General features: G+C 36.7%; 1 protein-coding gene across 1 annotated transcript; it reads right to left on the bottom strand.

Annotated features, from left to right (window-relative positions):
- Nucleotides 1-87: 87 nt before the first annotated feature.
- LOC110797025 (uncharacterized) lies at nucleotides 88-13,356 on the bottom strand. Its single transcript, XM_056829315.1, has 17 exons — nucleotides 10,599-13,356; nucleotides 9,497-10,000; nucleotides 9,233-9,349; nucleotides 8,868-9,004; nucleotides 8,543-8,753; nucleotides 8,211-8,448; nucleotides 7,966-8,116; nucleotides 7,021-7,327; nucleotides 6,672-6,753; nucleotides 4,068-5,545; nucleotides 2,970-3,449; nucleotides 2,305-2,418; nucleotides 2,075-2,211; nucleotides 1,782-1,992; nucleotides 1,446-1,683; nucleotides 1,180-1,330; nucleotides 88-1,090 (listed from the first exon to the last, which is right to left on the bottom strand). Exons 1-17 carry the CDS (start codon nucleotides 11,842-11,844, stop codon nucleotides 782-784), a joined length of 6,111 nt encoding a protein of 2,036 aa, XP_056685293.1. The 5' UTR covers nucleotides 11,845-13,356; the 3' UTR covers nucleotides 88-781.
- Between the last annotated feature and the right edge of the window lie 899 nt (nucleotides 13,357-14,255).

Below are 14,255 nucleotides of genomic sequence, written 5' to 3'. Positions count from 1 at the left end.
AGATTAGAACATAATGGATTTATAGATTAGAACATGCCAAAGAATGATTAGAATATGTTAAGCACTGATTGAAACATATGATTGAACTACAAGAAAAGGAATAATGATGCCCAATCCTTTTTTTTTATATAAGGAAAGATACACGGTTCTAAGGTCTCCCTATTTCAAGAAAAGACCAAAGAATTTAAAAGCCACCCTATCTCAGGGAAAGGCTAATAGATGAAAAAAAAGCATGAAAAAAAAATTAAAAATAAAAGAAGAAGAAAGAAAATAACACAACTAACTAAAACTTCTCAAGGAAGCTAGAGATACAAAGCTTCTCAAGGGAGCTAATACAAGGTGACATAGTAACTAGGAAGTTTAACTCGACCCGAGTCCAGCTGATCGATCGACGTTGAATAGAAGATCTTCATAGTGGTCTCAGAGTCAAATCACCGACTTGGGTTAAAGAGGTGCAGCGTTGGCCGACTAAACTTAGGATGTAAGAGGCTGAGAAGGAAAGACAGACAAATATTAGGAGGAAATCCTCCTCTTTTGAGAGCTCTTCTCTCTAAAGAGTGGGTCTGTCCACATTATGATGCCCAATCTTATGGATTATCATGACATATACAAACAATTCAATACTCCTCAACTTTGGGAGAGGTGATACAGAAATGTTCAGACATGCAAGAGTCATCAAAAAATCTGATTCAACCTATTGCATCTTCAATATTCTCACACTCACCCACAGTGGTACTATCTGGAGTGTTCCTAATCCTATCTGTTACCGCGAAAATGGCAGTTACCGGCCTATTGTAGATACCGTCATCACCTCATGCACACTCAAATCCTTTGCACTGGAAGATGAAGCATTCTCTGATAATGGTTTCCTGTTCATGAAAGCTGGTTGTTTAGCAACTGGGAAAGATGCACTTTCACCACCGCTCAACATGTGAACTACGGTTGACATTGTGGGGCGATCACTTGGGTCTTCTTGTACGCACAACAACCCAATATGAATGCATTTCAGAACGTCTGAAATCAAGCACGATTCGTTGAGTTTTGCATCCATCAATTCCAATCCTTTATCTTCATTCCACAGTTTCCAGGCCTAGATAATTAACACTGAGTTAGAACATAAATCATGAACTTATGATTGAATAAATCAGTCATTTTAGTGCTAAAGATGTATATACTTACATATCCTAGCAAGCTAAGACCGTGCTCAAACATAAAGATTTTTGAATTCCTTCTACCACTTATGGTCTCCAATATTACCACACCAAAGCTGAAAACATCAGACTTCACTGAAAATATCCCATCAGATGCGTACTCTGGAGACATGTATCCGCTGCATTGCAGTACAACAGAATAACAGATAGAGTTAGCACACTACTAGATCACCAAATAGGGGAAATACGTGATGAAGCTGAAAATGTTTAGACTACCGAAATACTCTTACTTACTATGTTCCAACAACTCTGTTAGTGCTTGCCTGTGTTTCCTTCCCTCCAACAATCCTTGCTATGCCGAAGTCTGAAATTTTTGGATTCAGTTCTTCATCAAGTAAAATGTTGCTTGGTTTCAGATCTCGATGAATGATTCTAAGTCTTGAGTCTTGGTGAAGATAAACCAGGCCCCGAGCTATCCCCAAAATGATGTCTAAACGCTGTTTCCAGTCCAAATACACAGAATGCCTTTCATCTTCTTGCAAAATATCATACGTAATAAGTTAAAATGACAAGTCTTATGCATATATATAGGATTAAGGCATAAACTTGGGTATCAATCATCAAACTGACCAAATAAACAAGAGTCTAGGCTTCCATTGGGCATGTATTCATAGACTAATATCTTCTCATCTGCTTTCATGCAGTACCCGACAAGTCTAACAAGGTTCCGATGCTGAAGTTTGGCAATTAACTTGACTTCAGTCCTGAATTCTTCAACACCTTGTACTGATACAGTTGACAGCCTTTTGACAGCAATTTCCTGCCCATCTGGAAGCTTTCCCTGAATGCCGCAAAATGAAAGGTCGTCAAACTTGTGCAGACTAAAAAGTTTTTTTTTTTTGGATTGAATCAAGAATTATTACCCTGTATACAGAGCCAAACCCTCCTGTTCCAAGTTTATTTATTTCTGCAAAGTTGTTTGTAGCAGAAAGTATGATTTCCCAATCAAAAAAGGGCACATCTATGCCTTCAGCATCATCTCCCTTGAACTCAACAGAGCCTGTACCAATTCTCATCATTGACAATTTGACATTATTCAAATATGTAGTTTTGACATGTAAATTTGCAGAAGTGAATGGTACAGTTCAAATACCTTGTAATTCATCAGGTCTTCTTTTCCAGACACAATAAATAAAGTATATTCCGCATAAAAGAAAAACTGCCAATGCACCAGCTATGCAAGGAATCACCACCTTGAGAAAAACCACTTTTGTGGGACAAAACAACTTTGTCAGAATATATGTGTTCTCGAACGCTCCTTTTGTTCCAACGGAAAATATTTTCAAAGGAAAATGATTTTCTATGGAAAACAATTTTCAAGGGAAAACATCAAGGGAAAATAGTTTTCCTTTGTTTGTTTTCTCACAAAAAAAATTACAAAGAAAAAGAACATAGAAGTGGAAATGAGAGGAAAGAAAATGAAATGTAAGTGATTAGAGTGGAAAATGTGGCATTCCTTCTTTTCAAAGGGAAAGTTGGTTTTCACCTAGAGAAAGTTGTTTTCCACGTTAGAGAAAATTGTTTTCAACCCTTAACAAAACAAACAAAGGAAAATGGGAAAATCATTTCCGAGAAAGAGTTTTTCCATCAGAACAAACGGGGCCTAAGAGAAAAAGAACATACACGACATAAACTTCAGTGAAAAGACATTCACTTCTATGTCAATAATACGTAGCAGTGAATGAGATCAAAATACGAGTATTAAACTTGAGTTTTTTGAGCAAGCTCGAAGTGTCCAAGACGTTTTAAAGAGCATACCTTTATTGCATTTCAAATTTCTTCCATCCCAATGAAATCTTGAACCACAAATGCAACTCATCTTGCCACCTCTTGTTTTACAAGAAGTATGAGGCCAATCATAACAATCAGAAGGAGCACTACAAGCAGGTTCTGATGGTGCTTTCCAGCCCATTTCAACTTCAATAAAAGATTGTCCTAAAAAAGATTGGTCCTTAACAACCTTGCAGTAACTTTTGTATTGCAAGGAATCCTTTGGAGATAGAACAAATGATTTTTCATCACAACTATTTCCTTGTCCAATTTGGATGGTAAATTTTTTTGCAACAGGATCAAATGAAGTGACTTTATATGTGAGAATTCCAGTTGAGAAATAAATCTGGCCTGTTGTTTCATTGCATTTGAAATTGAAGTATGAGGGATCCCCACAATTTGTAGCAGTGCTAAGGGGGTAGGGAATAATGTAAGTTCCACAAGGCTTGCATACTCTTGATTTCGATTCTGCATCAGGGAATGGAATTCATGTCAGCAAAAGTTTGTCACTAATCACAATGTTGTATCACAGTTTTGACTATTGCTTTCACGAAGATCACAATTGAGCTCAATCCAAGTAACCTTATTTCCACAGTCAAGTCAATCTGAAACATTCATAGTAGCTATGTGGTGCATCTCAACGGCTACACACACACTTACCAGGCCTGCAGTATGAACACAAGACCTTTACTTATTCCAAAAGAGAGCCCGTCTTCCAACATTTAGAATTAATTAAATAACTTGTGAGGGAATATGTTATCCATAATCCATAACCCTACCCTATTTAGGGTGCATTCCATTCACCTGATTTTCAGTTATCTTATCTGAACTTATTAAAACTTATCAAAACTTATCAAAACTTACTTTAGTTATAAATTGTACTTGGACTTGAACAACTTTACTGGACTTATTTTTCCTGAAATAAGTGGAAATAAGGTGAACAGAACAAAGACTTACTCCCTGGATCCCACAATGATTTCCTACTACTTGTGATTTATATGTGAGACAATTGTTTATGAAAATATTAGAAGCGAGTCAATTCTCCTGGATATGCAGTAAGTCATTTAAAAGCATTAGAGAAAGTACCTATATCAGAACGTGTTGTGCGGAGATAAATAGTTATTCCGTCAGGAGACTCCTCCTGCAAGTAATTAAGTACATTACTCCATAATAAGCATCTCTTCTCATCAGTTGAAGTGCCTGCTCCCGAGCAATCAAGACCAAAAGAGTACGCTACACAAGCAGGATCATTAAGGCATTCTGCTGTGCAGTTTACTTCAGCAGAAATAGTACAAGTCCCGTTTCCCACTGTCATCATTGGCAATGGCAAGAAAATATCACTTGAACTGTCATTCCTATTACTTGGAGATGATATTGGAGAACAGCCTCCAGAAGTGTCTCCAGAATTCCACTGTGCACTAGGCTTAAAACCCGGCAAACACTTGCACACCACCGCGTTATTACTATTGCAAGTACTAAAAACTCCACACTTATTGTACAAACTACAAACATCCTTTGGCTCTGACCATTTCAAAGACCAGCTTCTTTGATCACTTTCCCAATTCCAAAACTGAACCTGTCCCGTGAAGCTCATCACTAGTCGTATTAGTGTATTGTTCTTCTGAAGAAAGGAATTATCACCAAGCTCCAAAATTCCAGACAATGCTGATGCATTCTTGTCAAAAGGATTTGTTTTACTCTCCCAATAATGTGAATGTCGACCTTCAACAATAACCCAATTATTAACCGTACCAAGTTGTAGCAAAAGCGTGAAATTTCCTTTCTCTGGGTGGTTGTGGTTTTGCCAAGATGTCAGATTTAAGTTTGATGATGACAGAAGTAAGCTTCCATCTAAACTCATTCCTGGAAGAAATGTATCAGTTGGGTGTGCGAAACTTTGCCACAAGACTTGATTGCCTTGGTCTAAATCACTTAGAACCAAGTTTCCATTATCCCTCAAACATAGTCGAGCAGGACTTCTTCTACATGTGTTCATGTCACATACTCTTCTTGTTCCATTTATTAGAAAGGGCCGATTTGAATAATACCCGTACCGGCCCGCAGGAACCGCGTATTTAGAACTGTTGAAGGTAAGAGCTGGGTTTTTAGGGCCCGTGGACTGTACTCGACCAGATGGAAAATCATCGGTTGACCAGTACACCAGACCTTCTCCATCAAATAACTTGACTTTACGATGTTCAAATACAAAGGAGCCATTGGATTCCAACAGGGGTTTATCTCTATTAGCAACCCACACGATTATCTTTGGATTGGGCGGATTAAAATACCATATACCCAAATACCTTCTGTTATCCGTGTTCCCATCAGGAGTGAAGAACCCGAGTTCAAACACTTTACCAGGTGATACTAGAGTATTGTTGCTGGTATCATCAGTCACAACAGAACCTTCTTCTAAGCAGTCACTAGCGCTGCAATGCAGTATGGGAAAGGAAAACAAGAAGATTAAGAAAATGGAATAACAGAGCCACATTATTGACTTAATGGCAATCTGCATGAGAAAAAGCAGCAAAGCACAATGCTTCACTAAGAATAAAAGCAGTAATCAAATTGGAAAGCTGTATTTTTTTTGCTATGCTAATTAAATCGGTTAACGAAAACCACAAATATCATTTCACTAAAGAAGTTCTAGTTCATTGGTCATCACAAAACAAGCTGAGAATTGTCAAAGTTTCAGCAATGAGACCCACAATATAAATTTGATTTACAAGGAAAAGTACACACGATATGGATTGGAGATTTTTTCTGGACCACAAATGTCAAATTTGTCGCATCATTGAATTATTGATCAAAAGCTAGTACAGGAGAACACATTGTAATTAGACTTGGATTTAGTTGCCTCATTGGAAGAAAAGTGAATAAGGCCAGTAAATGATAAATGGTAGGGTTTCGAAAATTTGCCATTTATAGCTGACTCGAGTATTTACCTATATAACACCAATTATGCAATAGCTGGAACTCAATAACACAGCACTTGCAAAACACAAATTTGCAAGCAGTCAAGCACAGAAAGTCATTCTCTGTCATGTCATACAACAAAAAAGTATTTGTATTTGTTATTTAACATTTTTACTAGACTTAAAATCATTAATACTAGAATTAGATTTATTGAATCATCAACTAGAAAGCATAACAACAGAGCCAAACAATTTAGCTAAGAAGTGAGACTGTCTGCATGATTTGAAAGCAATTCATATTTCATACTCTTTACAAGGGGTATTGCACTAGAACAGTGTAAGTATTACGAGTACTAACTACTAAGAAGTAAAATTTAGACCACTTACTAACACTATGCTGCTGGTTTATCACATTCTTCAGACAAAGTAAGACCTTTCTGAATGGCCATTCAACATATAGTCATCTCTCTCAGACATTTCATCGAACAGGTGGAGCTCATAGTATGTATTTCTGCTCAAGAGTTTAAAATGGATAGGCAAGTTGATACACTTGAGCATTTTATCGCCAACAACCATTCTCCAAAAACATTGATGGGTTCAATGATCATGTGTTTATAAGATCTGTGGGATTACATTGGTAAGCAAAGTAAATTGTAAAAAATAGCTTTAATAAATAAAAACCAGTTCAAATTAACAAAAATCAAATGAAGAAACAGGAAACTGTCATACTTTTCCTTTTATGATACTCCAAAGCATTCTTGCAAATTCAACTTACCGGAGGGAATGGGCAATAGCACGTTGCGCAACGATCAAGAACTTGTCTTTTTTGTTATTATTAGTAGAACACTGGAACCTGCCTGTTTCACAGCAACGCATAACAATGCATGTCAAAAGATTCAACCATCACCCTGGCAAAGACTATGTTCTTCTGAGCTTTATTTGGATGAACTGAATGAAGCTGAGCTGAGCTGAACTGAATAGAATGGAGCTGAACTGAATTGAATGGAACTGAAATAAAATCCAAAAGAAAAAGGCCAAAGACCTTTTAGGTATATACAATTACAGTTTCAGAAAGAACCAACAAAATGAATATATAGCAGATGCCTAAAATGCCATCTATCGGCCTACAGTAGATACAGTGATCATATTACTAAAAAAGCTCGAACCACCTAGACTGGAAGATGAGGCAGTCTCACTTGAGAATGTTCTAGTAAAGAAAGCTGGTTTTTTCGGAAATGAATGACTTTCAGTACTTTCACTGCTGCTCAGCATGAGGACCACGGTTGACATGGTGGGGCGATCAACAGGGTCATCTTGTACACATAATAACCCGACATAAATGCACTTCAACACTTCGATGGGATTGCATGATTCTTTGAGTGTTGGATCTATGAATTCCAGTCCCCTATCTTCAGTCCATAATCTCCATGCCTAAACAACAGAATAATAAAGTCTAAGTAGGGTGATCAATGATGTATAACTAAGAATTTATGATATTATTAAAACTCAAAGGCAAGACATGTCATACCGTCATGTGTCGCCTTTTTCTCAACATGACATGCCACCACATAAACACGCAATGTACTTTTAGCTAATTCCAATTATCCATTCACTTTTAAAAATATTCTATAACAAGATTTGAACTCATGGACTCTCACTAATAATGTGAACAAATTACCATCTAAGCCACATAATTTTTATCTTAATTATATCAGCCCGAACTTTAATATTGCATCCAAAAACTACAAGACAAAGACTAAAATGAATCTTAACAACGACTAAATATATGTACACACCAATTACTAAAATTACTTTATATTTATCACAAAACTATTATATCTCCAATAATTCATCTAAATTTTTAATATTTCAATAGTTACTTCTGCTTAAAATTATTAATATCATATTATCTACGAGCATCACCCGGACCAATAACTAGTTAATGATTAAAGTCTAAATCCAATACTCTTTCTAGTGTTGGGTTGTGAACAGTACCATTGGTGCTGATTTTAGGTAAATATATCATGAAGACATCAGTCACTTAACAATATTAGAAGAATGATACATACATGTCCAAGCAGACTCAGCCCTTGCTCAAACACAGTTGTTCTTGCATTTCTTCTGCCACTTATAGTCTCCAGTACAACCACGCCAAAGCTGAAAACATCCGACTTAAATGAAAAGAACCCTTCATATGCATACTCCGGAGACATATAACCACTGCAACAAGCCAACAACAATATTTGCGTTAAAATTTTATTATATACACTCTGGTATATAATATAGTTTGGTTGTTTGAACAATTCCTACTTACTATGTTCCGACAACCTTGTTAGTGCTTGCCTCTGTTTCTTCCCCTCCAACAATTCTTGCTATACCAAAGTCCGAAATTTTTGGATTGAGCTCCGCATCAAGTAAAATGTTGCTTGGTTTTAGGTCTCGATGAATAATTCTAAGCCTCGAGTCTTGGTGGAGATAAACAAGGCCTCTAGCTATTCCAAAGATGATGTCAAAACGTTTCTCCCAGTCCAAGTAGACAGAAAATGTTTGATCTTGCAAAAACATTAAACACAAGTTTCAATATAAAAGAAAAGTACTTAAATCTTGTACATAGACAGGATATAATTTCAAGAATTGGAGACTAACCAAATAAACACGAGTCCAGGCTTCCATAAGGCATGTATTCATAAACTAAAATGTTCTCATCTGCTTTCACACAATATCCCAGAAGTCTAACAAGATTCCGATGCTGAAGTCTGGCAATCAGCACAACCTCGGTCCTAAATTCTGCAACACCTTGCATTGATAAACTTGAGAGCCTCTTAACAGCAATTTCCTTTCCATCTGGAAGTTTTCCCTGAATGCATAACGATAGTGCAGAGCCTTAACAAACTCGGTAAAAAGATAAGATACACTTGACTGTTTTTCCAAAAAAAAAATAAACTTCATAAAATCAAGAACTTCTTTTTACCATATAAACAGAACCAAATCCGCCGGTACCAAGCTTATTTGTGTCAGCAAAATTGTTCGTAGCAGATAGTATGCTCCCCCAACTGTAAAAAGGGACATCTACGCCTTCAGTATCATCTCCCTTGAACTTAAGTGAGCCTGTAATATTGTTGCCATTACTCAACATTAACAGTATAATGGTATGCAGCAATGAAGTGCAGAAGACATGCATTTTAAAATTGATTACTGATTGTATTGGTACTCATGTCAGACACGAGTACGTGTTCAAGTGTCATATTTTTCATGATTTTGGCCCAAAATGAAGTGTCCTATTTGAGATGAAATGAAGAGTCCGAATAACATGTAGAGTAAACGGAACCTACATACCTTGCTTTTCAGCAATCCTCCTTTCACGCTTACGGTAAACAAAGAATGCGCCAGAGAGTAAAATAATCGCCAATGCAACAGCTATGCAAGGAGCCACAGCTTTGACAGGAAAAGGGACTATTTCGAGACAAAAATGAAACATTGTATTAATAACACTGATCTTTTCTATAACATAAAAGAAATGCTCAAACTTGAAACTTGTTTACTTGTTTAAATAAAAATCAGTTGAAGGATTGAAATCAGTAAAAGTCATTAGCATCTCACCTCTGGTACATTTCAGCTTCGACCCATCCCAACGAAAATTTGATCTACATATACACCTCCGTGTACCCCCTTTCGAGCCTTTGCAAGTAGTATCGGGCCAAGAAACACAATCTGAATACACACTACAAGTGGGCTCTGATGGTGGTTTCCATCCTATGTCAACTTCAATAAAAGGCTGTCCGAGTTGAATCAACGGGTAATCCTTAAAAACAGTGCAATTTCTTAAAAAGAATGGCACCGAATTCTTGGATGGAAGTACAAACGATTCTATATATTCACTGTCACAACTGTTTGCACGCATGACTTGGATGGTAAATTGTTTTGCATCTGGATTAATTAAGGTGACTCTGAAGGTGCCTGTGGGAGTTGAGAAGTTAACCTGCCCTGTCTCTGAATTGCAGTGAAGTTTGGAGTACAAGGAATCACCACAACTCGCTCCACCAGTACTTAGGGGATAAGGGATAACATAAGCTCCACAAGGTTTGCAGTCTCTTTTAGTTGATTCTGCCATTAAAATGAATAACTTATAAGCAAGGAGTTTCAACATCAAATAACAGTTTCAAGTACTTTTTTCATGCTTTACATACCACAATCATAAAATAAAATATTATCAAGAACCCTATCTTTTTCTTCATGTAATAGCTTAATATCACATTAGCTTGTGTCACCCAAGGTTATCAAAATCGGGATTCTACTTTGAATCAGAAATGACTCTTAGAATCGAATCGTAAAATTGAATCGTAGAATCAGTGTAATCAAGATTTTATTCTCAAACTTCATTGGTAGTGCTTATATTATAGGTGAAAAACTTAATAATTAAAATATATAGTTGTTTACTAGCTAAATAAGCAATAATTAACAATATTTACCTATTAATAGATTTCCGCATGATCCAAATTTAATAGATTTTCGCTAGTCAAGAAAAAAGTGTAGAATCACGTAGAATCGCAAATCGAATCGTAAGACCATATTTGAATCGTAGAATCGTAGAATCGTAAGATTCTAAGATTTTAATCGAGATTTTAATAACCATGGTGTCACCACTAATTAAGATTGCAATTTGCTACAAAATTCAAGCAGCACCAGTAGAGAGTAAACATACCTATGCCTGAAGATGGTGTGCGGAGAAAGAGGGTAAGCCCTTGAGAGTACTCCTCCTGTAAACGTGGAAGTTGATTAGCCCACATTAAGCACCTCTTCTCAGTAGAAGAGCCCGTTCCTCTGCAATTTCCAATACCAACAGAGTAAGCAACACAAGTAATGTCGTTAAGGCATCGAGCCTTACAGTCTTGTTCTGTAGATGCAGTACAATCTGTTTCTCCCACTTTCATCATAGGCAATTTCAAGAATGTATCATTCCAACTATTTATCCTCTGAGAAGGAGTTCCAAATTCTGTCACACACCCACCAGTAAAGCATCCTAAATTCCACTCCGATGGTAAACTAGGCCTAAACCCTGGCAAGCACTTGCAAGGCAATCCGCTATTACTATTGCAACTGCCAAAGTTTCCACACACAGTATCAAAGCTACACCTATCTTTAGGCTCCCACCAATCAAGAGACCAACTACTTCCGCTTTCGCTTTCCCTTTCCCTTTTCCATAACTGAATCTGTCCAGTGAAGTTTATCACTAATCTTGTATTGTTAAGAAGAGAAGTATTGCTGTTCAATAATTCAGACAACACTGGTGGAATCTTAGCAGAAGGGTCAGCTCCGCTATCCCAATACTGTGGATATCCTTTTTCGTTTATAACCATTTTAGGATTGTTTCCTGGTTGTAGCAGCAAAAGAGAGTTCCCTATTGCTGGATCGCTGCGATTTTGCCAAGATGTCAAATTTAAGCTTCCCTTTAACATCATCCCTGGAAGAATCGTGTCAGTTGGGTGATCAAAGCTTTGCCATATTGGCCTTACTCCTTGATCTCTTGATAAAATTAAGTTCCCATGATCAGTTAAACACAGTTTTGTTGAATTTACAGATACAGCAGAACCGATTGTCCAGTAACTTGAACCATGTATATCAAAAACCTCGGCCTTGCCATCTTTTACTATGAGGTAACTTTTGGATGCCAAAAGAGGCTTATCTCTGTTAGCAACCCATACGAATATCTTTGGATTGGAGCTGTAATACCATATGCCCAAATACCTGTTGTTGTTGAAGCTCTCATCAGGAGTAAAAAATCCAAGCTCAAATACTTTGCCTGGAGATATTAAGGTGCTTTGGCTACTACCATCACTGATCTTAGAGCCACCTGCTAAGCAATCACTCGCGCTACAATGAGGTATAGAAAAGGAAAATAACAGCACATATAAGAAGAAAAAGAAGAAGCTGGGAAAACAAAGAGACATTATGAACAAAAGAGATGTATTCTAGTAAATGATCAAGAAAAAGAGGTATGAATTTTAAGCATTAAGGTGCTACGCATGGGTGAAGGGTTATAAGCTAGATATATTCAGTAAGAAATCAAGGTGTTGGTGTTTAAAGCTGGGTGTGCTTCAGTAAGAGATTAAAATGCAGCCATTTACAAAGTGTGCTGCACTATGTTACTCGGACTCGGGTACGGGTGCCGGACACGGGTATGGATCCGAGTGTCGGACCCGGTAAAGTTAAAATTTCAAGACACGGGGACCCTGTCCTAATTTTAGACACGGGTACGGGGACATGGAAAAAAATTACTAGAAAAATAAATAAATTAAAGAAAAAGAAAATAACAATTAAATTTCTTTTGAAAAAAAGAACTGAAAAAGTTTTCTTAAAGTAGCCCCATGCTTTAAACAAAAAACAAAGTGAATTTTATTCCTAATTAACACATCTAGGGTTAATTAAAACTAGATTGGATATTTTCTTAAAGCAGGGGCTGACAAGCCATGTCTGACTGACCGACCAAGGATCCGGTACGGATTCCATACCCGGATCAGTGTCGTGTCGGGTCGACACGGGTATGAGCCCAAAAGAGGAGTGTCGAAGTAACACAGGTGCTGCATAACTTTATAACTGTGTCTTTTTTGTTATTATGTACTCAGCTGTAACTATTTGAAGAAGACACAAATATTATTCCTAGACAGCTCTAATTATTTTACTTAATATACTAACGATAATGATTATAGAAGTACATAACAACCACGGTTTCAGCATTTTTTCTCAGTCAACAGATTATCCATCAAAAGATATGGACAGAGAAGACAATTCTACCGTGGAATTCCTATAGAAGCAGAAGAGTAAAAGAAGACCCTGTCTAACCCGTATTTGTACCACCTAGATACCTAATGATGTGTATAAAAGTATCTACTTAATATCTTGTTTAAAAACCAGCTTGATGTCCAAATTACGGAGTAGAAGGGAAGGAAAACAGGAATCAAAAACTTTACCGGTAGTAGTTAAATAAATGGTGTTGCCGAGAGAAAATGCGCATGGTGATCGAAATGAATATGTTTATAAGCACCATATGAAATGAACACAACCCGAATTTATAAGACTAAATTGAATAAATGACAAATTCATCAAGAATATACTGCATATAACATTTTATTTTAATGCAAATTAGGATATTAAATCGAATTCATTTTGGAAAAGGGGTATATTTGTTTTAAAAATAAGTTTATTCTTTATTCATTTCGATCATCATGTGCTGATACTCTGAGGTTTAGAGTAACACTCTTCTAAGTGCTTAATTATCCCCCATAAAATGCGCAATCAAGATGCCGCCCAAGTAATACTCCGTATTCAAATTCATGATCTCCAAAGGTCAGTAAAGTATACTCACGGACCACGGTTGTTGAATTGTTCAACAGCCTAGTGGAATACAGGCATTGTACAAGACAAGACTTTATTGCCTCATTGGAATAAAGAGAAGAAGACAAGTTATCCTTTTTCTGCTTGGAAAAATTGTTTTAAATAATCCAACCTTTTGACGATTTTCCGTTAATAATCCAACCTTTCGATTATTATCTAATAATCTAACCTTTGCACCCCATTAACTTTCATTGCCCCTAACCGGTCACCAACCTGATATAGCAGGTAACATGTACACGTGTCATGTAGCCATTTGTTGCAAATTTTTAATAGAAAATTAATTTGTTTTTTGTTTTTTTTTGTTTTCTTCTTCCTCTAGTTTTACTTTTCTCTTCCTTCCCATCTATACAGTAGAGTAGTACACTACTGGTTGAACGACGGAATTGGTGACTCGATCCCGACTCCTCTTCCTCCATCTTATGAACTTACTTCACTTTCTCTCTCCTCCTAGTTTATTAAAGTCTAATTTGATGCTTTAAGGTCGGCGAGTAATGGCGCCTCCACCTTATCCTGCCGATAATGACCCCAGATTTCAGGCCTTTCTCTCTCCTCCTTACTTATTATGGAGATCATACAAATATGTCAATTTGATTATTTCCACCCCTTTTTTGTTCTTAGTTTTGGGTTGCTTAATATCAATTTGATATTTTGATTGTAGGATATATAATAACCGAAATTCTGAATTATATACCCCTGCTGATTTTTGTACTACAACAATTCCATTATATCCACCATGGTTGATTTGCTATCAATTTAAATTACTTATAGGCATGAGCGTAATTTTTTAGTTGAATTGGAAGGATCTCAAATTCTCAATCACTTGATATTTTGATGGTATTGATCAATTTTTTGGGTTTGGAAAGTCGATGCAATTTAGTACTTAGCAGAAAGGTTATAGGGTTGTATATTGTATCTAATAGTGTAAGGGCAGCGAGGTAGAAATTGTGGCTCGGTTGATTTGGTTGAT

Source organism: Spinacia oleracea, chromosome 5, assembly GCF_020520425.1.
Source record: "Spinacia oleracea cultivar Varoflay chromosome 5, BTI_SOV_V1, whole genome shotgun sequence".
NCBI lineage: Eukaryota > Viridiplantae > Streptophyta > Magnoliopsida > Caryophyllales > Amaranthaceae > Spinacia > Spinacia oleracea.
This window is presented reverse-complemented; position numbering and strand designations above follow the sequence as displayed.

What these genes read in the sequence shown, in the direction of transcription:
- LOC110797025 (XM_056829315.1), bottom strand. Translation starts at nt 11,844, where the DNA reads ATGTCTCTTTGTTTTCCCAGCTTCTTCTTTTTCTTCTTATATGTGCTG. An exon ending in GGCTGAGTCTGCTTGGACAT is followed by an intron (nt 7,328 to 7,965) that starts GTATGTATCATT and finishes TCTGTTGTTTAG; the next exon opens with GCATGGAGATTATGGACTGA. An exon ending in CACAACACGTTCTGATATAG is followed by an intron (nt 3,450 to 4,067) that starts GTACTTTCTCTA and finishes TCCCTGATGCAG; the next exon opens with AATCGAAATCAAGAGTATGC.